Genomic DNA, 26,569 nt, shown 5'->3' with positions numbered 1-26,569 from the left:
ATTCTGTGCTTAGACTTGGGTCCCATCACCATGATATCTCATTATGGTATGCAATTATTCCAAAATACGGAAAAATCCGATATCCAAAATACCTCTGGTCCCAAGCATTTTGGATAAGGGATATTCAACCTGTATATTGATTGAACAGGAATGTGCTTAATATGCAGAACAAAATTGACATACCATACAACTGTAAACGAGCCTTGGACAGTGATATCCAGAGTTGGTATTAGTAAGGTATTGCTCATGGCATGTCTATATCACGTCTTGCCAACATTCACAGTTTGTCCATTAGAAATGGTGGAATTTCCTATATATTATTTGGCAGCTATATGGCCATACCACTGTCATTGACGGGGTTACATATAAAAACAGAAAAACCTTCTTTATTTGTGCTTAGTAATATGACTTACATAGTATCTGAGGTTGAAAAAAGACAATTGTCCGTCGAGTTCAACCTATTTGTGGTCTCCTATGCATGATGATTTGACTAAAATTTCTGACTGATGCTGCTGTCAGCCGTTACATTTTATCCCTATTTATAGTAACTATAGTGCATGACTATGCACCATACCCCTGGATATCCTTATCCATTAGGAATTTATCTAACCCATTCTTAAAGGTGTTGACAGATTCCGCCATTACAACTCCCTCGGGCAGGGAATTCCAAACATGTATTGTCCTTACCGTGAAAAAGCCTTTACGCCGTATTGTGCGGAATCTCCTCTCCTCTAACCTGAGCGAGTGTCCACGAGTCCTCTGTGTCGATCTAACCAAAAACAGGTCCCGCGCAAGCTCTGTGTATTGTCCCCTTATATATTTGTAGATGTTGATCATATCCCCTCTTAGTCTCCGCTTTTCCAATGTAAACATGCCTAGTCTTTCAAGCCTTTCCTTGTATTCCATCGTCTCCATGCCCTTAATTAGTTTGGTCGCCCTCCTCTGTACCTTTTCAAGCTCCGGGATATCCTTTTTGTAGTACGGTGCCCAGAATTGTACACCGTATTCAAGGTGTAGCCTCACTAGTGATTTATATAACGGGAGTATAATACTCTCGTCCCTAGCATCAATACCCCGTTTTATGCATGCTAATATCTTACTACTACTGCTTAGCTTGCTATCTATGAGGACACCTAAGTCCTTTTCCAGTACAGAATCCCCTAATTTTACCCCATTTAGTAGGTAGGTGTAATTTATGTTCTTGTTACCACAGTGCATTACCTTACACTTGTCTGTGTTGAAGCGCATTCTCCATTTGGCTGCCCATGCTTCTAATTTAACTAAGTCGTTCTGAAGAGACTCGGCATCCTCCTCTGTATTTATAGCCTTACACAATTTGGTATCATCTGCAAAAATTGACACCATGCTCTCTAGACCTTCTGTTAGGTCGTTAATGAAAATATTGAACAATAGCGGTCCTAATACTGAGCCTTGTGGCACACCACTTAGCACTTCAGTCCAAGTTGAAAAAGATCCATTAACCACAACGCGCTGCTTCCTATTATCTAACCAGTTTTTGACCCAAGTGCATATTGTGCTTCCTAGCCCTGATTCTTGTAGCTTGTAGATAAGTCTCATGTGTGGTACAGTATCGAACGCTTTGGCAAAGTCTAAAAAAATTACATCCACATCTTTACCCTGATCTAGGTTTGCGCTTACTGTTTCATAAAAGCCAAGTAAGTTGGTTTGACAGGATCTGTCCTTCATAAACCCATGTTGATTCCTTTTAATGACCTTATTGGTTTCAAGGAACTTCTGAATACTATCTCTTAGAATACCTTCCAATACTTTCCCCACTATAGATGTAAGACTAACTGGTCTATAATTACCTGGTTCAGCTTTACTTCCCTTTTTGAATATAGGCACTACTTCCGCTATACGCCAGTCTTTGGGAACCATACCTGATATAACTGAATCCTTAAAGATCAAAGATAGCGGTTTTGCCAGTTCAGAGTGAAGCTCCATTAGAACCCTTGGATGAATACCATCGGGCCCTGGTGATTTATTAATCTTTAAATGTTTTAATCGGTCACAGACTACTTCCTCGCTTAAATAAGTACCTATCAGTGTGATATTCTCATTATTGAGATTGTGCGTTAGTCCCTGAATTGGGTCCTCACGAGTGAATACTGTTGAAAAAAACTCATTTAGTGTGTCCGCTATGTCATTATCATTTTTGCTTAAGACTCGCAACTTGTCTTTTAAAGGGCCTATACTCTCCTTCTTTAATCTCTTGCTATTAATGTATTTAACAAATTTTTTGGGATTCGCTTTGCTTTCCTTTGCTACTAGTTTTTCAGTTTCTACTTTAGCCGCTCTTATTTTCTTTTTGCAAATTTTGTTACATTCCTTATAGTGCTGAAATGACTCTGCTTCCCCGTCAGATTTGTATTTTTTAAATGCTCGCCTTTTCTTGCCCATAAGTTCCTTAATCTTTTTGTTAAGCCACATCGGTTTATGATTTTTATTCCTTTTTTTGCTACTCATAGGAATACATTTGAGTGTATTTTTAGCTAGCAGGAATTTTAGTACCTCCCATTTCTCCGTAGTATTTTTTCCTAAAAACAAACCTTGCTATTCAATATCCCTGAAAAATACCCTCATCTTTTCAAAATTTGCTTTGCTAAAGTTTAAAGTCCTAGTTGAGCCAGTATAGGGCTGTTTATAGAAACTGATATTGAATGTGACCATATTGTGGTCGCTGTTTCCTATGGGTTCCCCTACTATAATACCTGATACCAAATCCCCATTGTTTGTCAATACCAGGTCTAAGATTGCATTGTACCTAGTTGGTTCCTCAATTAGTTGGACTAAGTAGTTATCATTAAGTGTGTTTAAAAACATATTGCCCCTAGCAGTATCACATGAATCGTTTTTCAAGTTTATCTCTGGATAGTTAAAATCTCCCACTTGTCTGCTCTTCAGACACGCACAGGAAATGAAGCTGCTCACTTTAGTTCTGTCTCTTGTGCAGGTGTTGGAAGAAGTTAGTCAGGACCTTGAGCGCTTTGGACAGCGGCTAGTAGAGGAGATTGACCACCTTGGACGGGAGTGTGAACTAAACCTCCCGCAGCTGCGGCAGTATGACTCCTGGGGCCATAGGGTTGATGACATCCTTACCTGTCCTGCCTGGAAGAGAATGAAGGCAATCTCTGCAGAAGAAGGCTTTATAGCAGAAGCTTATGAGAGAAAATACTCCAGTTGGAGGTAAGGAGCTACTGACTGACACTAAATGTGAAGTTGCCATGAAGGGCTTATTTTATCATGATATACTGTAAGTGTTGGTTTTGTCGCTGATTCTGGAATGAAATGCAGACCATCCTATATTTACCATTCTCTCCATGCACTGTAAAACTCAGTAATGAGTAACACGTGTCCTTATGGGTGACATATGGCCCTCTGAGCCTATCTGTTACAGCTTTTAATGCTTATTTAAAATTTCTCTAACGTCCTAGTGGATGCTGGGGACTCCGTAAGGACCATGGGGATAGACGGGCTCCGCAGGAGACATGGGCACTTTAAGAAAGAATTTAGGTTCTGGTGTGCTCTGGCTCCTCCCTCTATGCCCCTCCTCCAGACCTCAGTTTGATACTGTGCCCAGAGCGAGCTGGGTGCTTTTCAGTGAGCTCTCCTGAGTTTGCTGCGAGAAAGTATTTTGTTAGGTTTTTTATTTTCAGGGAGCTCTGCTGGCAACAGACTCCCTGCATCGTGGGACTGAGGGGAGAGAAGCAGCCCTACTCTCTGAAGCTAGGTCCTGCTTCTTAGGCTACTGGACACCATTAGCTCCAGAGGGATCGTACGCAGGATCTCACCCTCGCCGTCCGATCCCAGAGCCGCGCCGCCGTCCCCCTCGCAGAGCCGGAAGACAGAAGCCAGGTGAGTATGAGAAGCAAGAAGACTTCGAAATCGGCGGCAGAAGACTCCGTTCTTCACTGAGGTAACGCACAGCACTGCAGCTGAGGTAACGCACAGCACACACCTCACATACTCCGGTCACTGTAAGGGCGCAGGGGGGGGGCGCCCTGGGCAGCATTTGGACCTCCTTTTTGCAAAAGTAAACATATATACAGTTGGGCACTGTATACAGGCCCGGCGACAAGGGGGGGTCGAAGGGGACACCCGTCCCGGGCCCTGACATTGTGAGGGGGCCCCAAGGTCCAGCGGCGGCAGCAGCATGGCATAGATTTAAATAATTGTATAGGTCACGGCATTGCGCCAGCCACGAACCGCCCGCTGTGTAATTGAAAGCATTTAGTAGTATCTGCAGGCCCGTGGTTGCCCCTCACTTCCCCCAGCTGAGAGCTCAGCCTCAGGTCAGCTGTCCGGAACTCTGGTAGGCTGACAGCCAGTCCCCGTGTGACGGAGCTCTAGTCACTCGCTACCCTGCATCCTGACCTCTCCGAGTCCTCCCCTTCAGTGTGAGTGTGAGGAGCATGAGTGGCCAAGGAGGAGCGGGACTCAGGCAGGCTGGCAACTTGTTTCGGAGACGTCACAAGGAGCCTGATTAGCAGTGGCTGTGTTGCTGGTAAGTATGTGCGCTGCAGGCGCGCTCTGTTCTCCAGGAGTTTGTTTGGGGCGGGCTGCGGGCACATATGGATACATCTGCAGCCGGCAGCTGCTACTGTGGGGTGGGATGGGCAAGAGGGGGTTTGTGGATGGCTGCTGTGTGTGGAGCGCGGGAGGCGGGTATCGGATGCCGGCTGCTGTGTGTGGAGCGCGGGAGGCGGGTGTCGGATGCCGGCTGCTGTGTGTGGGGAGGGGGTGTCAGATGCCGACTGCTGTGTGTGTGGAGGGGGGTGTCGGATGCCAGCTGCTGTGTGTGGAGGGGGTGTCGGATGCCGGCTGCTGTGTGTATAGGGGGTGTCGGATGCCGGCTGCTGTGTGTGGAGTGGGGGAATGGGTGTCGGATGCTGGCTGTTGTATGTGGAGTGGGAGAGGGGGCTGTCAAATGCAGTGGGTGGGGGGTCTCTCTGGCTGCAGCTATACTGACAGGGGGTATCTCTTTGGCCACTGTTATATACTGGAGGGATGATGGATTGGGGTGCTGGATACTGCCTGTTGTGTGCTGTGGGGGAGAGGAAGGGGGGTGTATTGTGATTGTGACTCCAGCCACTGCTCTGTACTGGAGGGGGAGGTAATGTTGGGCACTGCTGTGAGTTTGGAAGATGGGGTTGTGTAGGACGGCTGCTGTGTGTGATGGTGGGGTGTGCTTACCGCTAAGGTTGGGGGTCAAGGGTAAGGGGGGGTATGACAAGGGGGGCCCCCAGAGATATCAGTGTACCGGGCCCCAATATTTCTGTTGCCAGCCCTGAGAGGAAGCTCCCCGGTCTCTCCCCTGCTTATACCACGGTAGAAGAGAGGGTTTTAAAGAAGAGGGGGGGGGGCACATAATTCGGCGCAGATAATAACAGCGCTACTGGGTAAACATTAAATTGCTGTGTTTTTTCCTGGGTCATATAGCGCTGGGGGGTGTGCTGGCATACTCTCTCTCTCTGTCTCTCCAAAGGGCCGTGTGGGGGAATTATCTTCAGATAAGCATTCCCTGAGTGTGTGGTGTGTCGGTACATGTGTGTCGACATGTCTGAGGTAAAAGGCTCTCCTAAGGAGGTGATGGAGCAAATGTGTGTGGTGTCTCCGTCGACAACGCCGACACCTGATTGGATATGTGAAATTAAGTGCTGAGGTAAATTTATTGCACAAAAGATTAGAGAACAGACAGGGAATCTACCCATGTCTGGCCCTATGTCGCAAAGACATTCAGAGTCTCACAACGCTCACTATCCAAGATAATAGACACTGATATCAACACAGAGTCTGACTCCAGTGTCGACTACGATAATGCAAAGTTACAGCCAAAATGGCAGGAAAGTATTCGGCACCGAGAATATTTACCAAAGTACTGGCGGAAATGATGGTACTCCTGAGGAAGCAAGGGGTCACAATTATCCCATACTTGGACGATCTCCTCATAAAGGCGAGATCAAGAGAGCAGTTGCTGATCAGCGTAGCACTTTCTCTGGAAGTGTTACGGCAACAGGGCCGGATTCTAAATATTCCAAAGTCGCAGTTGGTTCCTACGACTAGTCTGCCTTTCCTGGGCATGATTCTAGACACAGACCAGAAAGGGGTTTATCTCCCGATAGAGAAAGCTCAGGAACTCATGACACTGGTCAGGAACCTATTAAAACCAAAACAGGTGTCAGTGCATCACTGCACTCGAGTCCTGGGAAAGATGGTGGCATCATAGAGGCCATTCCCTTCGGCAGGTTCCATGCGAGGACATTTCAATGGGACTTCCTGGACAAGTGATCCGGATCACATCTTCAGATGCATCGGTAAATCACCCTATCCCCCAGGGCCAGGGTGTCTCTTCTGTGGTGGCTGCAGAGCGCTCACCTTCTAGAGGGCCGCAGATTCGGCATTCAGGACTGGGTCCTGGTGACCACGGATGCAAGCCTCCGAGGGTGGGGAGCAGTCACACAGGGAAGAGATTTCAAAGGTCTGTGGTCAAGTCAAGAGACTTGCCTTCACATCAACATCCTGGAACTAAGGGCCGTATACAACGCCCTGCGTCAAGCGGAGAACTTGCTTCGCGACCAACCGGTTCTGATTCAATCAGACAACATCACCACAGTGGCTCATGTAAACCGACAAGGCCGCACAAGGAGCAGAGTGGCGATGGCGGAAGCCACCAGAATTCTTCGCTGGGCGGGGAATCACGTAAGCGCACTGTCAGCAGTGTTCATCCCGGGAGTGGACAACTGGGAAGCAGACTTCCTCAGCAGACACGACCTCCACCCGGGAGAGTGGGGACTTCATCAGGAAGTCTTCGCACAGATTACAAGTCGGTGGGGACTGCCACAGGTGGACATGATGGCATCCCGCTTCAACAAAAAGCTAAAGAGGTATTGCGCCAGGTCAAGAGACCCTCAGGCGATAGCTGTAGACGCCCTGGTGACACCGTGGGTGTTCCAGTCGTTCTATGTATTCCCTCCTCTTCCTCTCATACCCAAGGTGCTGAGGATAATAAGAAAAAGAGGAGTGAGAACAATACTCATTGTTCCAGATTGGCCACGAAGGACTTGGTATCCAGATCTGCAAGAAATGCTCACAGAGGACCCGTGGCCTCTTCCTCTAAGACAAGACTTGTTGCAACAAGGGCCCTGTCTGTTCCAAGACTTGCCGCGGCTGCGTTGGACGGCATGGCGGTTGAACGCCGGATCCTAGCAGAGAAAGGCATTCCGGATGAGGTCATTCCTACGCTGATAAAGGCTAGGAAGGACGTAACAGCTCAACATTATCACCGTATATGGCGAAAATATGTTGCTTGGTGTGAGGCCAGGAATGCCCCTACGGAGGAATTCCAGCTGGGCCGTTCCTTCACTTCCTACAGTCAGGAGTGAATTTGGGCCTAAAATTGGGTTCCATTAAGGTCCAGATTTCGGCCCTATCCATTTTCTTTCAAAAGGAGTTGACTTCTCTACCTGAAGTTCAGACGTTTGTAAAGGGAGTGCTGCATATTCAGCCCCCTTTTGTGCCTCCAGTGGCACCTTGGGATCTTAACGTGGTGTTGAGTTTCCTGAAATCCCACTGGTTTGGACCACTCAAAACGGTGAAGTTGAAATATCTCACGTGGAAGGTGGTCATGCTATTAGCCTTGGCTTTGGCTAGGCGTGTGTCAGAGTTGGCGGCTTTGTCACATAAAAGCCCCTATCTGGTTTTCCATGCGGATAGAGCAGAATTGCGGACCCGTCCATAATTTCTGCCGAAAGTGGTTTCATCCTTTCATATAAACCAACCTATTGTGGTGCCTGTGGCTACTACTGACTTGGAGGATTCCGAGTTGCTTGATGTGGTCAGGGCTTTGAAGGTTTATGTAGCCAGAACGGCTAGGGTCAGGAAAACAGAGTCTTTGTTTCTCCTGTATGCTTCCAACAAGCTTGGTGCTCCTGCTTCAAAGCAAACTATTGCTCGCTGGATCTGTAACACGATTCAGCAGGCTCATTCTGCGGCTGGATTGCCGTTGCCAAAATCAGTTAAGGCCCATTCCATTAGGAAGGTGGGCTCTTCTTGGGCGGCTGCTCGAGGGGTCTCGGCATTACAGCTTTGCCGAGCGGCTACTTGGTCAGGTTCAAACACTTTTGCAAAGTTCTACAAGTTTGATACCCTGGCTGAGGAGGACCTTGTGTTTGCTCAATCGGTGCTGCAGAGTCATCCGCACTCTCCCGTCCGTTTGGGAGCTTTGGTATAATCCCCATGGTCCTTACGGAGTCCCCAGAATCCACTAGGACGTTAGAGAAATAAGATTTTACTTACCGGTAAATCTATTTCTCGTAGTCCGTAGTGGATGCTGGGTGCCCGTCCCAAGTGCGGACTTCTTCTGCAATGCTTGTATATAGTTATTGCTTCAATAAGGGTTATGTTATGGTTGCATCAGGGTTGGACCTGACGCTCTGTTGTTGTCATACTGTTGACTGGTTGTTATAAACTCATGTTATACGGTGTGATTGGTGTGGCTGGTATGAATCTTGCCCTGGATTACCAAAATCTTTTCCTTGTACTGTCAGCTCTTCTGGGCACAGTTTCTCTAACTGAGGTCTGGAGGAGGGGCATAGAGGGAGGAGCCAGAGCACACCAGAACCTAAATTCTTTCTTAAAGTGCCCATGTCTCCTGCGGAGCCCGTCTATCCCCATGGTCCTTACGGAGTCCCCAGCATCCACTACGGACTACGAGAAATAGATTTACCGGTAAGTAAAATCTTATTTACTGCTGTTGTATTACTACAGATAGTTGTCTCTTGCCTGGATTAGTGGATATAGAGTATTCAGGTTGCCTATCACTGTATAGCTATTATGGCAATGATCCCAACCAGTGTGTGAGCAGGAGTGGAATAAAGTGTTGACACGATCAGCTGTGGAGATTGGAAAAGTAACTTGCCAATAGGGGAATATCTTACACGCTGTACATTATAAGACCGATCCTGACCGTTTTTCTTGAAAATAATCAGAAAATGTAGCCAAACACATTTGAATGTTTTTGGCTATGCCAGTGATCGCATTAAGGCATCTACAGGTGTCTATGACACACATCAATAGACAAACAAGTCTCATGCTTAGTTTTACACACAAGTAAAGAAAAATCCATAATATCTCTAGTCCCACTTGATTTGGGGGTTGTGCATTGGACAACATACAGCCAAGATCTACCTTGGGTAATGATCTCTTCTTCTATCCCTACAAGGCTCAGAACGTAAGGAAAGTTGGACGGAGAGAGTAGAGAGATTACTCCTGGGCGGGCTTTCCATATATCTTACAGTCTTATGTTACGCAGGCTGGAGGACACCTAGCCGATAGCACAGCACATACAGTGATTTAAATAAAATGCCATCTTGTCACAGGAACAGGCTTCAGACACAAGGCTATAGTAAAACAAAATAGCCAACATCAAACAACTTTAAGAACTCCATCCACAAATGATCCCCACTTGCCTGTAGCACCCCTCTTTCAATGGAGGTTGATGACAGTTAGTAAGACTAAGGGGGGTATCCTATTAGCCACGTTCAATTTTTGCATGGAAAAAACAGGCTTTTATCGCAATATTTTCCAGATGGTCATTTTCGGGTTATGCAATTATAACCAATTTTTTCCTTTGAAAGAGTTACCTTTTTTTCTCTGGCTGGATCCACAGGATTATCCACAGGATAACATTGGGATATGGTTGAGCGACAGCGGAATGGCACCAACATGGTCACGAGCTTTCTGGCCTCCCAGGATGCATCGGGGCTTCCCCATATACTCCCGCCCACTGACTCAGTCAGATCAGTTTTTTGCTTTGTGCGGCAGGAAGCCGCATGGTCACAGGGCTGCTGTAGATAAATCAGCCTCAAGCTTTTATTATGTTATTTTTATAGACTCACTATATTTTTTTTGAGCAACTTTTCTTAACAGCGTCTTAAACGCATACTGGAAAGAGTCGCCCCAACAACTCCCCACCGGGTCGCAACAACGCTTACCTTCGCGGTACAGTGCTGTCTCGACGGGCGTCTGTGTCGGATGTTCTAGCAGGTCCAGCAGACATAACCAGGCTATGGCCGGAGCATGGGGGGACGGTAAGTCTATGGATTTCCTCTTACTAGGGGGGTCCGGACACAGCTACACTGATTTAGTGGAGACTACAAACAGTGTGTTGATGCGCCGAACATCTCAAGTGCGACAGTGCTACGCTCCATGGATCATAGGCGCCAGGACTAGGTTGAGGCCGCGATCCTTAGAGTTTAAGTCAACAGGGGGATTCAGACGCTCTCCTGGCCGCCCCTCCTCCGAGTTCATGACCAGTTTCCGCGCGTCTCCCGTCCATGAACTGAATGACCTCACTTCCGTTTCAGACGCTACCACGAGGGTACTTGGTCGCAGCTTAGACGCTGCGGTTGTGTACACTAGAGATCCCGCCTAGACCAAGTCGCAGGCCTTAGCATCTGCATACACGTGGAAGTCGCTGAGCGTCCGTGTCCGTCAGTGATTGACTGTGTCCGTTATCAGTTATCAGGAGCGGTAGTGTACATCAGTAGCGTCTGAATCTACTCAGCGTCTTACGAGCGCATTTGCTTGGATATGGAAGTGTGGTGAGTCTCCCTGTATCCTCCTCTACAGAGGAAGGGTATACAGTACTAAAAATTCTCTCTACTTGTTAGTATGAATTGTTAATTTTTAGTACATATTGCATATGAGATCTGTATATTACTGTGTTTTCTGCATGTTATGTTGAAAAAAAGAACCAGTTAAAAACAGAAGTACAATTTTCCTACTTATGTATAAGTTGTTATGGAGGTTGTATTCTCATATGACAATGTCTAATGCTTTAACATGTGACTGACTGCTAGTATGTGTGCTGAATTTTCTATGTAACGTCAGTCCTGTTCTGACCCTCAATTCAGGTGCACTGTGGTCAGATTGATCTCACTTCTATATACTCATATATAGGTGAGTTTCAGTCACAAATTGTGTAGTCATTAACAGATTATTACCATGTCTGTGAGCGGCAAAAGTGACGAGAATTTATCAAGCACTCCTACATCCCTAACATGCTTATCTTGTAAGACAGGGTTAATTGGTATGGACCAATTAGTCACTTATGAGGGGTTGTGTGCGAACTGTTTTGCTTTTCAGCAAAGTAAAAAACAGGAGTTGGTTCAACCACCAACAGAGCCACCATGGAATATGTTCGCAAAGACTCTGTCTTCAATAGCGGACAGGTTAGCTCCGGTAGCACCACCTCAAGGGTTAGGTTACACTATTAACCCATACATGCAGCTCCCTTCCTACGGCTTGGTTCCAGTAGCCTCTACAAGCAACCAAGGGACAGGTAAGACTAAGACAGATGCGTCTATGTGGCAGACTACACAAGATGATACAACAGATGATAATACAGTATATTCAAATACTCCGTATGATGATCAGTCGCAGAGTTTTAGTTCAGAGGATGTAGCTGAACTTATTAATGCTGTGAAGGCTGTTCTCTCTTTGGAAGAGCCAGCTAAGACAGTGTTAAAATCTAAAGCACCTGTGTTTGAACGAACAAAATCAGTTAAAACTGAATTCCCAGCGTCAGATGAGCTGAAGGAAATGATGGATGAGTCTTGGGCGACGCCCAGTAAGAAATATAAGATTCCGAAAAGATGGAATAGTTATTATCCATTTCCAGCTGCGGATTGTTCGAAAAGAGAAGTTCCTCCAAAAGTAGATGCACATGTACTGCGACTTTTGCATAAATCTGCTTTACCACTGTCATCTACCTCGCTAAATGATGTCACAGACAGAAGGGTAGATAGCTTCTTGAAAAATTTATTTTCTATAGTAGGAGCAGTGGTAAGACCTGCTATGGCTTCGGCCTGGGTAGCAAAGGCAATGGGCGAATGGATAGAGGAACTATAGAATGACATCTCTTCTCCTACTACGGAGCAAGAGTATAATTTAAGCCGTTTAAGACAATCTGCCCAATACTTGGAAGAAGCAGCAATTGATATGGGTACAGTTGCTTCTAAAGCTTCAGCCTTGACAGTAGCCGCTCGCAGAGCAGTTTGGCTACGTACCTGGAAAGCAGATGCAGAATCCAAGAAAGAATTGGAAGCATTGCCTTTCATTGGTAATATATTGTTTGGGAAACCATTATCTGATATCCTAGAATCAGAGGCTGAATCAAAGAAGGTCAGATTTCCGGCTACTTATAACCCTAAGTCTAAGGGTTCAAAGTTTCGCTCATTTCGTTGGCAAAACAAAGCGAAAGCTAAAGAGGAGTCTAAGCAACCCCAGTTCAAAACCAGGGGTAGGAAGCAGTGGGCTAGCAAAAAGCCAGCTTCCAAGCCTGAACAGAAACCATCAGCCTGAAGAGACGGGCCTCCGCCTGGAGGATTCCAGGGTTGGGGGCCGACTCCTTCATTTTGCACACATATGGCAGCAGTCAACAACAGATGCTTGGGTGCAGAAGGTGGTATCTCAGGGGTATGGGTTCCCATTCAGGAGGCAGCCTCCTCAAAGATTTTTTTGCACCAGCCCATCTCGTATAGAGTCGAAGGCCAATGCCCTGCAAGAAGCAGTCCAAAAATTACTGCAGTCAGGTGTCATTGTCCCAGTACCTCCATCACAAAGGGGACAGGGGTTTTACTCCAATCTATTTCTGATCCAGAAGCCACAGAGAAAAAGATAGTCAGGGTGCAGGTCATGGCTCAGGAAGCGTTGCACGCCCAGACAATGTCAGTCCATGCAGCAATGCGACTGTTGGGTCTGATGGTATCATCCTTCGACATGGTGGAATATGCACATTTCCACTCCAGACCATTGCAGCACCTTATTCTGACCAAATGGAACGGAAATCATCAGACGATAAAAAAGCAGACGATAAAGTTTCCAGTAAACGTAAAAAGGTCTCTAGCGTGGTGGCTACAGACAGACCATTTAAACAAGGGGAGACCCTTTTGGATAAAAGAATGGCAAGTCCTGACAACAGATGCCAGCCTGCAAGGCTGGGGTGCGGTACTCGGAAGCCTGTGGTTCCAGGGAAAATGGACCGCAAGGGAAAGTCGCCTGCCAATAAATCTGTTGGAAATAAGGGCCATTTACAGGGCTCTAGTTCAGGCAAAGGACAGTCTGCAAGGAAGACCGGTCCAGATTCGCTCAGACAATGCGACAGCAGTAGCGTACCTCAATCATCAAGGAGGAACTCGCAGCAAAAGATTGATGGAGGAAGTAACTCCCATTCTAAGATGGACAGAGCTCCATCTCCCAGCATTGATTGCAGTGTTTGTCCCAGGTGTACTGAACTGGGAAGCGGATTTTCTCAGCTGACACACTATTCAGGAAAACGAATGGGCATTACACCCAGAAGTGTTTCAGACACTAGTGAACAGATGGGGTCTACCAGAGATAGACCTCATGGCGTCTCGTCTAAACAACAAAGTTCCAAGGTACGGATCGAGAACAAAGGATCCCGGAGCGGTCCTTGTAGACGCACTGTCAGTAGAATGGAAATTTCATCTGGCATATCTGTTCCCTCCAATATCTCTGTTACCCAGAGTAGTGAGAAAAATAAAGCAAGCAAGGGGAGCGATAATTCTAATAGCTCCAGCTTGGCCAAGAAGGCATTGGTACATAGATCTACTGAGGATGTCCGTGGAAGCACCGATACTGCTCCCTCAACGTCCTTGTTGCCACAGTCATCTGGATCGCCTGTCTTTGACGGCGTGGCTGTTGAAACATCTATCTTAGAAGCTAGAGGATTTTCGAAACAAGTAATCCAAACTATGCTTAAAGCAAGAAAGCCTTCTTCAGCTCGTGTGTATCATAGAATATGGCAAGCCTATATTCATTGGTGTACTGGAAAAAATTTGAATCCAAGATCTTTTAAAGTATCCAGGATTTTGGATTTCCTTCAAGCAGGATTGGATAAAGGTTTGAAAGTGGCTTCCTTGAGAGTTCAAGTATCAGCATTAACTGTATGGTTTCAGCGAAAGATTGCTGATTTACATGATGTACGCACTTTCTTTCAGGGAGTAGTACATATTCAACCTCCATTTGTTCCTCCTGCAGCTCCCTGGGATTTGAATTTAGTTCTTAAATTCCTCCAGGGTCCTCCGTTTGAACCGCTTAAGAGAGCAGATCTTAAATGGTTAACGGCTAAAGTACTTTTTCTACTGGCAATGGCGTCAGCCAGAAGAGTGTCAGATTTAGGAGCATTATCGTGTAAGTCTCCTTTCCTAAGTTTTTTTTCAAGACAGAGCAGTTCTCAAAACGAGATCTGGTTATCTTCCAAAGGTGGTTTCAAAGTTTCACCTGAATGAAGAGATTTTAGTCCCAGCTTTTCAGGTATCGGGACTATCTGCGGGAGAAGCGTCGCTGGACGGAGTCCGAGCTTTAAGAATCTACATAGATATTACTAGTGTTATCAGAAAAACAGATTCTCTCTTAATCCTCTACGAATTCCATAGAAGAGGATGGCCTGCTAGTAAACAGACGCTGGCGAGATGGCTCCGAATGGTAATATCAGAAGCTTATTCTCATGCAGATCTCCCTACTTCGGCTAATGTCTCTGCACACTCTACACGTAAGGTAGGCCCTTCATGGGCAGCACAACAGGGTGCTTCAGCAGAACAGATAAGTAAGGCAGCCACATGGTCTTCCATAAACACATACATCAGACATTATGCCTTGGATACTTTTGCCTCTCATGACGCAGACTTCGGGCGAAAGGTCCTCCTGTGTAATTAGGAGCGTCCCCACCACTAAAATTGGCTTTGGGAATCCCAATGTTATCCTGTGGATAATCCTGTGGACCCAGCCAGAGAAATAGACGTTATGGTAAGAACTTAACGTTGATAACGTGATTTCTCTTATGTCCACAGGTATCCACAGGGATCCCACCCTGACGCACCTGATTTGAGAATCTAGACAATCACTAAACCTCTTCCCTCTTGTATGGAGGGTGTGCATGTGTGTGTTCTTATCGCCTGTACAGGTCTCTACCTAATGTTCCTGCCTAAAATCGCTGTGGAAAGAACTGATCTGACTGAGTCAGTGGGCGGGATTATATGGGGAAGCCCCGATGCATCCTGGGAGGCCTGAAAGCTTGTGACCGTGTTGGTGCCATTTCTACTGTCGCTCGACAATATCCCAATGTTATCCTGTGGATACCTGTGGTCATAAGAGAAATCACGTTATCAACGGTAAGTTCTTACCATAACGTCTATTTTGTGTGGAAACACATAGGGTCCGCGAAAAGTCACGGCCCTGTGTGTTTTTCGCGGCACTGGTTGGGGGAAAAAAGGCTTCTTATCAGGAATTTGGTTTCACCTGCCTGAGGCAGGCAAAACCAGATCTTTGATAAGTGCCTGCATCAGAGCTAATAGGATAGCCCCAGGCGAGTCAATTAATCACAGTAAATTACAGCGGCTAATTGGATACCGCCCTAAGATCTTATGCAGTAGTTTATGGAAAGAACCAATACATAAGACTCAGCAAGATTTCATCCATTGAAAATTAAAGTAGTGATTCTGCAGCAGAGGGCTTTGAGTTAGGGTGATGTTGATGTTTTCTTTGAAAGATAGAGCATATCATTATCAATAGTTCAACGTAATCATAAATTAAAAGAAGTTCAAAACTCACCAGATAAGCAGGGGAAATTATTATTTTCAATTGTTTCGTTTTGAACAATGTATTGAAATTTAACATTGTAGTTGAATTACCGATGGTGATATACTCCTAAAAAATACTCCATACATTTTTAATAGGAGTATTTTCACTTTGCCAAAATAAAATATATTGTGACCACTGTGGCTGTGCTACAGAAACTGTCTTCATATACATTTTTGCAAAACTGTCCATTTATTGTATAGTTCCTTAAGGACTGATTCAGAGCCGTTCGGCAAAAGCGCATGTAGCAGTGTGTATTGGCGGTTGCTTGTCTGTGCTTGGCATATAAACTGACTGAGACGACCGCTTTTAGAGCCCTCCCACTCTGTAATAACGATTGGTGCCTCCTTATATGCCACCATCGGTAACACCATTGAAAATTGCATCAGCTATATGGCAGGTGCAGTGTCTCCGTCTGACCATGGCCTCCTATGCTTGTGGCTGTGCGTCTGGAAACGCAACGGCTTTCATTGACATGCCCGCGACACTCCCATAATATCCCCACTTTGCATGCACTACTGGTAGCCACCGAGGAACGTGCCACCTTCCTAATTACGTCTGAGGCATTGATTTTGTTTGCAAAGCTGCACACAGGCAGCATTGCAAATGCGATCACTAAAAATGCAAATACAGTAGCAGGTGTTAAACACCTACTTGCTGTATTTGTGATCCCATTTCTGCGTCTAGCATTGCAGCCCTGGGTCAGCATCGTGACCGATGGTCGCAATGTTACCCGCAAGAGGCCAGCTGAGTAAGTCTCAGCTTACACAGGCTGGCCATCGCAGGGAACCTTGTGAGGCCAAGAATTCTGCATCTCTAGACGCAGACCTTGGGTTTTCCACACGCCCCCGTTTCCGGAAACGTTGGGTGTCCCTGTCCCCACCCTATCCCCTAATGTAAAGTCTCTGCTTCAACGCCTTATGATTCTGCAAGAATACCTTGTTTGTGGAGAGATCCCCCTCTCCTCAGCCTCAGTGGTTCCAGAGGCTTCATCTTTGTATATGACAATGGAAGATTTAACTTATTCCGTTCTGATGACTAATTCAGACCATATTACCACATGAAATGATTGGTTGAGATTTAAGGAGTCATCTAACCTATAGATCCCGCTTACAGCCTTCTTCTACTGACAGATTTAGCCCCGCTCTCTTTACACCTGTAATACTCCCATCAATCTAATGTTTCACGCTTTTGGATTTAACTATTAGTACTAAGTTCCACTTCCTTTCCCCCATTCCCTTCCTTGGTTCCTCCTCTTCCTCATGCTTTCAACGTATTGTTTTCTCTGACGTCCTAGTGGATGCTGGGTACTCCGTAAGGACCATGGGGAATAGACGGGCTCCGCAGGAGACTGGGCACTCTAAAAGAAAGATTAGGTACTATCTGGTGTGCACTGGCTCCTCCCTCTATGCCCCTCCTCCAGACCTCAGTTAGAATCTGTGCCCGGCTCGAGCTAGGGGCTCTCCTGAGCTTCTAGTAAAGAAAGTATTTGTTAGGTTTTTTATTTTCAGTGAGATCTGCTGGCAACAGACTCACTGCTACGAGGGACTTAGGGGAGAGAAGCGAACCTACCTGCTTGCAGCTAGCTTGGGCTTCTAGGCTACTGGACACCATTAACTCCAGAGGGATCGAACACAGGCCCAGCCTCGGTCGTCCGGTCCCGGAGCCGCGCCGCCGTCCCCCTTGCAGAGCCAGAAGCAAGAAGAACATCCTGGAAATCGGCGGCTGAAGACTCCGGTCTTCATTAAGGTAGCGCACAGCACTGTAGCTGTGCGCCATTGCTCCCTATGCACACCACATACTCCGGTCACTGAAGGGTGCAGGGCGCTGGGGGGGCGCCCTGGGCTGCAATTAGAGTACCTTACATGGCGAACAGCACATAATATAGTCTAATAAACTATATATGTGCAAAAATCCCCCGCCATAATATAAATATAAGAGCGGGAGAAGTCCGCCGGGAAGGGGGCGGGGCTATCTCCCTCAGCACACTGGCGCCATTTCCTCTTCACAGCTCCGCTGGAAGACGGCTCCCCAGGCTCTCCCCTGCAGTTTCCAGGCTCAAAGGGTAAAAAAGAGAGGGGGGGCACTAAATTTAGGCGCAAACTGTATTTGTAAAGCAGCTATAGGGAAAATCACTTTGTGTTAGTGTAAATCCCTGATTATATACCACTGTGGTGTGTGCTGGCATACTCTCTCTCTGTCTCCCCAAAGGACTTTGTGGGGTCCTGTCCTCAGTCAGAGCATTCCCTGTGTGTGTGCGGTGTGTCGGTACGGCTGTGTCGACATGTTTGATGAGGAGGCTTATGTGGAGGCAGAGCAGGTGCCGATAAATGTGATGTCACCCCCTGCGGGGTCGACACCAGAGTGGATGGATATGTGGAAGGTATTAACCGACAGTGTCAACTCCTTACATAAAAGGCTGGATGACGTAACAGCCGTGGGACAGCCGGCTTCTCAGCCCGTGCCTGCCCAGGCGTCTCAAAGACCATCAGGGGCTCACAAACGCCCGCTACCTCAGATGGCAGACACAGATGTCGACACGGAGTCTGACTCCAGTGTCGACGAGGATGAGACATATACACAATCCACAAGGGGCATCCGTTGCATGATTACGGAAATGAAAAATGTGTTACACATTTCTGACATTAACCCAGGTACCACTAAAAAGGGTATTATGTTTGGGGAGAAAAAGCAGCCAGTGTTTTTTCCCCCATCAGATGAGTTTAATGAAGTGTGTGAAGAAGCGTGGGGTTCCCCCGATAAGAAACTGGTAATTTCTAAAAAGTTACTGATGGCGTACCCTTTCCCGCCAGAGGATAGGTCACGTTGGGAGATATCTCCTAGGGTGGATAAGGCGCTCACACGCTTGTCAAAAAAGGTGGCACTGCCGTCTCAGGATATGGCCGCCTTGAAGGAGCCTGCTGATAGAAAGCAGGAGGCTATCCTGAAGTCTGTATATACACACTCAGGTACTATACTGAGACCTGCAATTGCTTCAGCATGGATGTGTAGTGCTGCTGCAGCGTGGTCTGATACCCTGTCAGATAATATTGATACCCTCGACAGGGATACTATTTTGCTAACCATAGAGCATATTAAAAACGTCGTCTTATATATGAGGGATGCACAGAGGGATATTTGCCGGCTGGCATCTAGAATTAATGCAATGTCCATTTCTGCCAGGAGGGTATTATGGACCCGGCAGTGGACAGGTGATGCTGATTCTAAAAGGCACATGGAGGTTTTGCCTTATAAGGGTGAGGAATTGTTTGGGGATGGTCTCTCGGACCTCGTATCCACAGCAACAGCTGGAAAATCGAAATTTTTACCTCAGGCTCCCTCACAACCTAAGAAAGCACCGTACTATCAGGTACAGTCCTTTCGGCCTCAGAAAGGCAAGCGGATCAAAGGTGCTTCCTTTCTGCCCAGAGGCAGGGGGAGAGAGAAAAAGCTGCACCAGACAGCCAGTTCCCAGGAACAAAAATCCTCCCCTGCTTCTACTAAGTCCACCGCATGACGCTGGGGCTCCACAGACGGAGCCAGGTGCGGTGGGGGCGCGTCTCCGGAACTTCAGCGACCAGTGGGTTCGCTCACAGGTGGATCTCTGGGTTCTACAAGTGGTATCTCAGGGATACAAGCTGGAATTCGAGGCGTCTCCCCCTGGCCGTTACCTCAAATCAGCCTTGCCAGCTACTCCCCAGGACAGGGAGGTAGTACTGGCGGCAATTCACAAGCTGTACCTCCAGCAGGTGATAATAAAAGTTCCCCTCCTTCAACAGGGACCGGGTTACTATTCCACAATGTTTGTGGTACCGAAACCAGACGGTTCGGTGAGACCCATTCTAAATTTGAAATCCTTGAACACTTATATAAGGAAGTTCAAGTTCAAAATGGAATCGTTCAGGGCGGTTATTGCAAGCCTGGAAGAGGGGGATTACATGGTATCACTGGACATCATGGATGCTTACCTACATGTCCCCATTTACCCACCTCACCAGGAGTACCTCAAGGTTGTGGTACAGAACTGCCATTACCAATTCCAGACGTTGCCGTTTGGTCTGTCCACGGCACCGAGGGTGTGTTCCAAGGTAATGGCCAAAATGATGATACTCCTTTAAAAGAAGGGAGTTATAATTATCCCGTACTTGGACGATCTCCTTATAAAGGCGAGGTCCAAGGAGCAGTCGTTGATCGGAGTAGCACTATCTCAGGAAGTGCTACAACAGCACGGCTGGATTCTGAATATCCCAAAGTCGCAGCTGGTTCCTACGACGCGTCTGCTGATATTGGGCATGTTTCTGGACACAGAACAGAAGAAGGTGTTTCTCCTGGAGGAGAAGGCCAAGGAGTTGTCATCTCTGGTCAGAGACCTCCTGAAACCAAAACAGGTGTCGGTGCATCATTGCACGCGAGTCCTGGAAAAGATGGTAGCTTCTTACGAAGCAATTCCCTTCGGCAGGTTCCATGCAAGGAACTTTCAGTGGGACCTGTTAGACAAGTGAGGATCGCATCTTCAGATGCATCGGCTGATCACCCTGTCCCCGAGGGCCAGGGTGTCTCTGCTGTGGTGGCTGCAGAGTGCTCATCTTCTCGAGGGCCGCAGATTCGGCATTCAGGACTGGGTCCTGGTGACCACGGATGCAAGCTTCCGAGGTTGGGGAGCAGTCACTCAGGGAAGAAATTTCCAAGGACAATGGTCGAGTCAGGAGACTTCCCTACACATAAATATTCTGGACCTAAGGGCCATTTACAATGCCCTAAGGCAAGCAGAACCCCTGCTTCAAAACCAGCCGGTGCTGATTCAGTCAGACAACATCACAGCTGTCGCCCATGTAAACCGACAAGGCGGCACAAGAAGCAGGATGGCGTTGGCAGAAGCCACAAGGATTCTCCGATGGGCGGAGTATCACGTGCTAACACTGTCAGCAGTGTTCATTCCGGGTGTGGAAAACTAGGAAGCAGACTTCCTCAGCAGGCACGACCTCCACCCGGGAGAGTGAGGACTTCATCCAGAAGTCTTCACGCAGATTGTGAACCGTTGGGAACGGCCACAGGTGGACATGATGGCGTCCCGCCTCAACAAAAAGCTAAAAAAGTGTTGCGCCAGGTCAAGAGACCCTCAGGCGGTAGCTGTGGACGCACTAGTGACACCGTGGGTGTACCAGTCGGTTGATGTGTTCCCTCCTCTTCCTCTCATACCCAAGGTGCTGAGGATAGTAAGTAAAAGAGGAGTAAGAACTATACTCGTAGTTCCGGATTGGCCAAGAAGAACTTGGTACCCAGAACTACAAGAAATGATCTCGAAAGACCCATGGCCTCTGTCTCTCAGACAGGACCTGTTACTGCAGGGGCCCTGTCTGTTCCAAGACTTACGGCGGCTGCGTTTGAAGGCTTGGCGGTTGAACGCCGGATCCTAACGGAAAAGGGCGTTCCAGATGAAGTGATTCCTACGCTGTTAAAGGCTAGGAAAGACGCTGCCTGAAGTGCAGACGTTGTTAAGGGAGTGCTGCATATTCAGCCCCCTTTTGTGCCTCCAGTGGCACCTTGGGATCTCAACGTAGTGTTGGATTTCCTGAAATCACATTGTTTTGAGCCACTTCAGAACGTGGAGTTGAAGTATCTCACGTGGAAAGTGGTCATATATATATTTGGCCTTGGCTTCGGCTAGGCGTGTGTCAGAATTGGCGGCTTTGTCATGTGAAAGCCCTTATCTGATCTTCCATAGGGACAGGACAGAATTGAGGATTCGTCCCCAATTTCTCCCTAAGGTGGTATCTGCGTTTCATTTGAACCAACCTATTGTGGTGCCTGCGGCTACTCGGGACTTGGAGGCCTCCAAGTTGCTGGATGTAGTCCGGGCCCTGTACATCTATGTTTCCAGGACGGCTAGAGTCAGAAATACTGACTCGCTGTTATCCTGCATGCACCCAACAAGCTGGGTGCTCCTGCTTCTAAGCAGACTATTGCTCGCTGGATCTGTAGCACGATTCAACTTGCACACTCTGCGGCTGGACTGCCGCATCCTAAATCAGTAAAAGCCCATTCCACGAGGAAGGGGGCTGTTCTTGGGCGGGGTCAAACACGTTTGCAAAATTCTACAAGTTTGATACCCTGGCTGAGGAGGACCTTGAGTTTGCTCATGCGGTGCTGCAGAGTCATCCGCACTCTCCCGCCCGTTTGGGAGCTTTGGTATTATCCCCATGGTCCTTACGGAGTACCCAGCATCCACTAGGACGTCAGAGAAAATAAGAATTTACTCACCGGTAATTCTATTTCTCGTAGTGAGCTCTCCTGAGCTTGCTAGAAAGAAAGTATTTGTTAGGTTTTTTGTTTTCAGTGAGATCTGCTGGCAACAGACTCACTGCTACGAGGGACTGAGGGGAGAGAAGCAAACCTACCTGCGTGCAGCTAGCTTGTGCTTCTTAGGCTACTGGACACCATTAGCTCCAGAGGGTTCGAACACAGGGCCTGACCTCAATCGTCCGTTCCCGGAGCCGCGCCGCCGTCCCCCTTGCAGAGCCAGAAGACAGAAGAGAAGGAGATGAAATCAGCGGCAGAAGACTCCGGTCTTCATTAAGGTAGCGCACAGCACTGCAGCTGTGCGCCATTGCTCCCACTGCACACCACACACTCCGGTCACTGTAGGGTGCAGGGCGCTGGGGGGGGCGCCCTGGGCAGCAATAAAATACCTTTTGGCATAAAAATACACATAATACAGTCTGTGACTATATATGTGTAAAACCCCCGCCATTTTTCAGTCAGAAACTGCAGGGAGAAGCCCGCCGCTGAGGGGGCGGGGCCTTCTTCCTCAGCACACCAGCGCCACTTTTCCTTCACAGTTCCGCTGGAAGCAGCTCCCCAGGCTCTCCCCTGCAGTATTCCTGATACAAGAAGGGTAAAAAAGAGAGGGGGGGGGACATAAATTTAGGCGCAAATAATATATATTAAGCAGCTATTGGGAAAAATCACTCATTATAGTGAAAATCCCTGTGTTATATAGCGCTGTGGTGTGTGCTGGCATACTCTCTCTCTGTCTCCCCAAAGGACTTTGTGGGGTCCTGTCCTCAGTCAGAGCATTCCCTGTGTGTGTGCGGTGTGTCGGTACGGCTGTGTCGACATGTTTGATGAGGAGGGTTACGTGGAGGCGGAGCAAGGGCAGATAAGTATGGTGTCGCCCCCGACGGCGCCGACACCGGATTGGATGGATATGTGGAATGTCTTAACCGACAGTGTCAACTCCTTACATAAAAGGTTCGTTGATGCAGCAGCCTTGGGACAGCCGGGATCTCAACCCGCACCTGCCCAGGCGTCTCAGAGGCCATCAGGGGCTCATAAACGCCCGCTAGCTCAGATGGTAGACACAGATGTCGACACGGAGTCTGACTCCAGTGTAGATGAGGATGAGACAAATGCACAGTCTACTAAAGCCATCCGATGCATGATTACTGCAATGAAAAATGTATTGCACATTTCTGATATTAACCCGGTTACTACCAAGAAGGGTATTATGTTTGGGGAGAAAAAGCAGCCAGTGACTTTTCCCCCATCTGATGAATTAAATGAATTGTGTGAGGAAGCGTGGAGTTCCCCCGATAAGAAACTAGTGATTTCTAAGAGGTTACTGATGGCGTACCCTTTCCCGCCAACGGATAGGTTACGTTGGGAAACATCCCCTAGGGTGGACAAAGCGCTCACACGCTTATCAAAAAAGGTGGCACTGCCGTCTCAGGATACGGCCGCCTTAAAGGAGCCTGCGGATAGAAAGCAGGAAGCTATACTGAAGTCTGTGTATACACACTCGGGTACTATACTGAGACCTGCTATTGCTTCAGCATGGATGTGTAGTGCTGCAGCCGCATGGTCTGATACCCTGTCAGACAACATTGATTCCCTCGACAGGGATACTATTTTGCTAACCATAGAACATATAAAAGACGTCGTCTTATATATGCGGGATGCACAGAGGGACATTTGCCTGCTGGCATCTAGAATTAATGCAATGTCCATTTCTGCCAGGAGAGTATTATGGACTCGGCAGTGGACAGGTGATGCTGATTCTAAAAGACACATGGAGGTTTTGCCTTATAAGGGTGAGGAATTGTTTGGGGACGGTCTCTCGGACCTCGTATCCACGGCAACAGCCGGGAAGTCAACTTTTTTACCTCAGGTTCCCTCACAGCCTAAGAAAGCACCGTATTATCATGTACAGTCCTTTCGGCCTCAGAAAGGCAAGCGGATCAGAGGCGCATCCTTTCTGCCCAGAGGCAGGGGTAGAGGAAAGAAGCTGCATCAGGCAGCCAGTTCCCAGGAACAAAAATCCTCCCCCGCTTCCTCTAAGTCCACCGCATGACGCTGGGGCTCCACAGGCGGAGCCGGGTGCGGTGGGGGCGCGTCTCCGAAACTTCAGCAACCAGTGGGTTCGCTCACAAGTGGATCTCTGGGCTGTACAAATTGTATCTCAGGGATACAAGCTGGAGTTCGAGGCGACTCCCCCTCGCCGTTACCTCAAATCAGCCTTGCCAGCTGCTCCCAGGGAAAGGGAGGTAGTACTGGCGGCAATTCACAAGCTGTACCTCCAGCAGGTGATAATCAAGGTTCCCCTCCTTCAACAGAGACGGGGTTACTATTCCACAATGTTTGTGGTACCGAAACCAGACGGTTCGGTGAGACCCATTCTAAATTTAAAATCCTTGAACACTTATATAAGGAGGTTCAAGTTCAAAATGGAATCGCTCAGGGCGGTTATTGCAAGCCTGGAAGAGGGGGATTTTATGGTGTCGCTGGACATCAAGGATGCTTACTTGCATGTCCCCGTTTACCCACCTCACCAGGAGTACCTCAGGTTTGTGGTACAGGATTGTCATTACCAATTCCAGACGTTGCCGTTTGGTCTATCCACGACACCGAGAGTATTTACCAAGGTAATGGCCGAAATGATGATACTCCTTCGGAAGAAGGGAGTTATAATTATCCCGTACTTGGACGATCTCCTTATAAAGGCGAGGTCCAGAGAGCAGTTGTTAGTCAGCGTAGCACTTTCTCGGGAAGTGTTGCTACAGCACGGCTGGATTCTGAATATCCCAAAGTCGCAGCTGATTCCTGCGACGCGTCTGCTGTTCCTGGGCATGATTCTGGACACAGAACAGAAGAAGGTGTTTCTCCCGGTGGAGAAGGCCCAGGAATTGTCATCTCTGGTCAGGGACCTCCTGAAACCAAAACAGGTGTCGGTGCATCACTGCACGCGAGTCCTGGGAAAGATGGTGGTTTCTTACGAAGCAATTCCCTTCGGCAGGTTCCATGCAAGGATCTTTCAGTGGGATCTGTTAGACAAATGGTCCGGATCGCATCTTCAGATGCATCGGTTGATCACCCTGTCCCCAAGGGCCAGGGTGTCTCTGCTGTGGTGGCTGCAGAGTGCTCATCTTCTCGAGGGCCGCAGATTCGGCATACAGGACTGGGTCCTGGTGACCACGGACGCAAGCCTCCGAGGATGGGGGGTAGTCACTCAGAGAAGGAACTTCCAGGGACTGTGGTCAAGTCAGGAGACTTCACTACACATAAATATACTGGAACTAAGGGCCATTTACAACGCCCTGAGTCAAGCAGAGCCCCTGCTTCAGAACCAACCAGTGCTGATTCAATCAGACAACATCACGGCGGTCGCCCATGTAAACCGACAGGGCGGCACAAGAAGCAGGATGGCGATGGCAGAAGCCACAAGGATTCTCCGATGGGCGGAAAATCACGTGCTAGCACTGTCAGCAGTGTTCATTCCGGGAGTGGACAACTGGGAAGCAGACTTCCTCAGCAGGCACGACCTCCACCCGGGAGAGTGGGGACTTCATCCAGAAGTCTTCACGCAGATTGTAAACCGTTGGGAACGGCCACAGGTGGACATGATGGCGTCCCGCCTCAACAAAAAGCTAAAAAAATATTGTGCCAGGTCAAGGGACCCTCAGGCGATAGCTGTGGACGCACTAGTGACACCGTGGGTGTACCAGTCGGTTTATGTGTTCCCTCCTCTTCCTCTCATACCCAAGGTACTGAAGATAGTAAGAAAGAGAGGAGTAAGAACTATACTCACCGTTCCGGATTGGCCAAGAAGAACTTGGTACCCAGAACTACAAGAAATGATCTCAGAGGAACCATGGCCTCTGCCTCTCAGACAGGACCTGTTACAGCAGGGGCCCTGTCTGTTCCAAGACTTACCGCGGCTGCGTTTGACGGCATGGCGGTTGAACGCCGGATCCTAACGGAAAAGGGCATTCCAGATGAAGTGATTCCTACGCCGATAAAGGCTAGGAAAGACGTGACAGCACAACATTATCACCGTATATGGCGAAAATATGTTGCTTGGTGTGAGGCCAGGAAGGCCCCTACAGAGGAATTCCAGCTGGGTCGATTCCTGCACTTCCTACAGTCAGGAGTGACTATGGGCCTAAAATTAGGATCCATAAAGGTCCAGATTTCGGCCCTATCTATTTTCTTTCAAAAAGAACTGGCTTCACTGCCTGAAGTTCAGACGTTTGTTAAGGGAGTGCTGCATATTCAGCCCCCTTTTGTGCCTCCAGTGGCACCTTGGGATCTTAACGTTGTGTTGGGTTTCCTGAAATCCCACTGGTTTGAGCCACTTAAGACCGTGGAGCTAAAATATCTCACGTGGAAAGTGGTCATGCTATTGGCCTTATCTTCGGCTAGGCGTGTGTCAGAATTGGCGGCTTTGTCTTGTAAAAGCCCTTATCTGATCTTCCATATGGACAGGGCAGAATTGAGGACCCGTCCCCAATTTCTCCCTAAGGTGCTATCAGCGTTTCATTTGAACCAACCTATTGTGGTGCCTGCGGCTACTCGGGACTTGGAGGACTCCAAGTTACTAGATGTAGTCAGG

At 47.9% G+C, this 26,569-nt stretch overlaps 1 protein-coding gene across 3 annotated transcripts in view; it reads left to right on the top strand.

Moving 5' to 3' along the window:
* Positions 1 to 26,569, top strand: part of LOC134889403 (acyl-CoA dehydrogenase family member 11-like) — a 140,535-nt gene that overhangs the window by 31,118 nt on the left and 82,848 nt on the right. For all 3 annotated transcript variants that reach the window (XM_063913375.1, XM_063913377.1, XM_063913376.1), the window contains exon 3: positions 2,975 to 3,207. In XM_063913375.1, the coding sequence (XP_063769445.1) occupies positions 2,975 to 3,207 (233 nt within the window). The remainder of the gene's footprint in view (positions 1 to 2,974; positions 3,208 to 26,569) is intronic.

This window comes from Pseudophryne corroboree, chromosome 1 (genome assembly GCF_028390025.1).
Source record: "Pseudophryne corroboree isolate aPseCor3 chromosome 1, aPseCor3.hap2, whole genome shotgun sequence".
NCBI lineage: Eukaryota > Metazoa > Chordata > Amphibia > Anura > Myobatrachidae > Pseudophryne > Pseudophryne corroboree.
The sequence above is the reverse complement of the archived record's forward strand: the minus strand, read 5'-3'. Positions and strand labels throughout refer to the sequence as shown.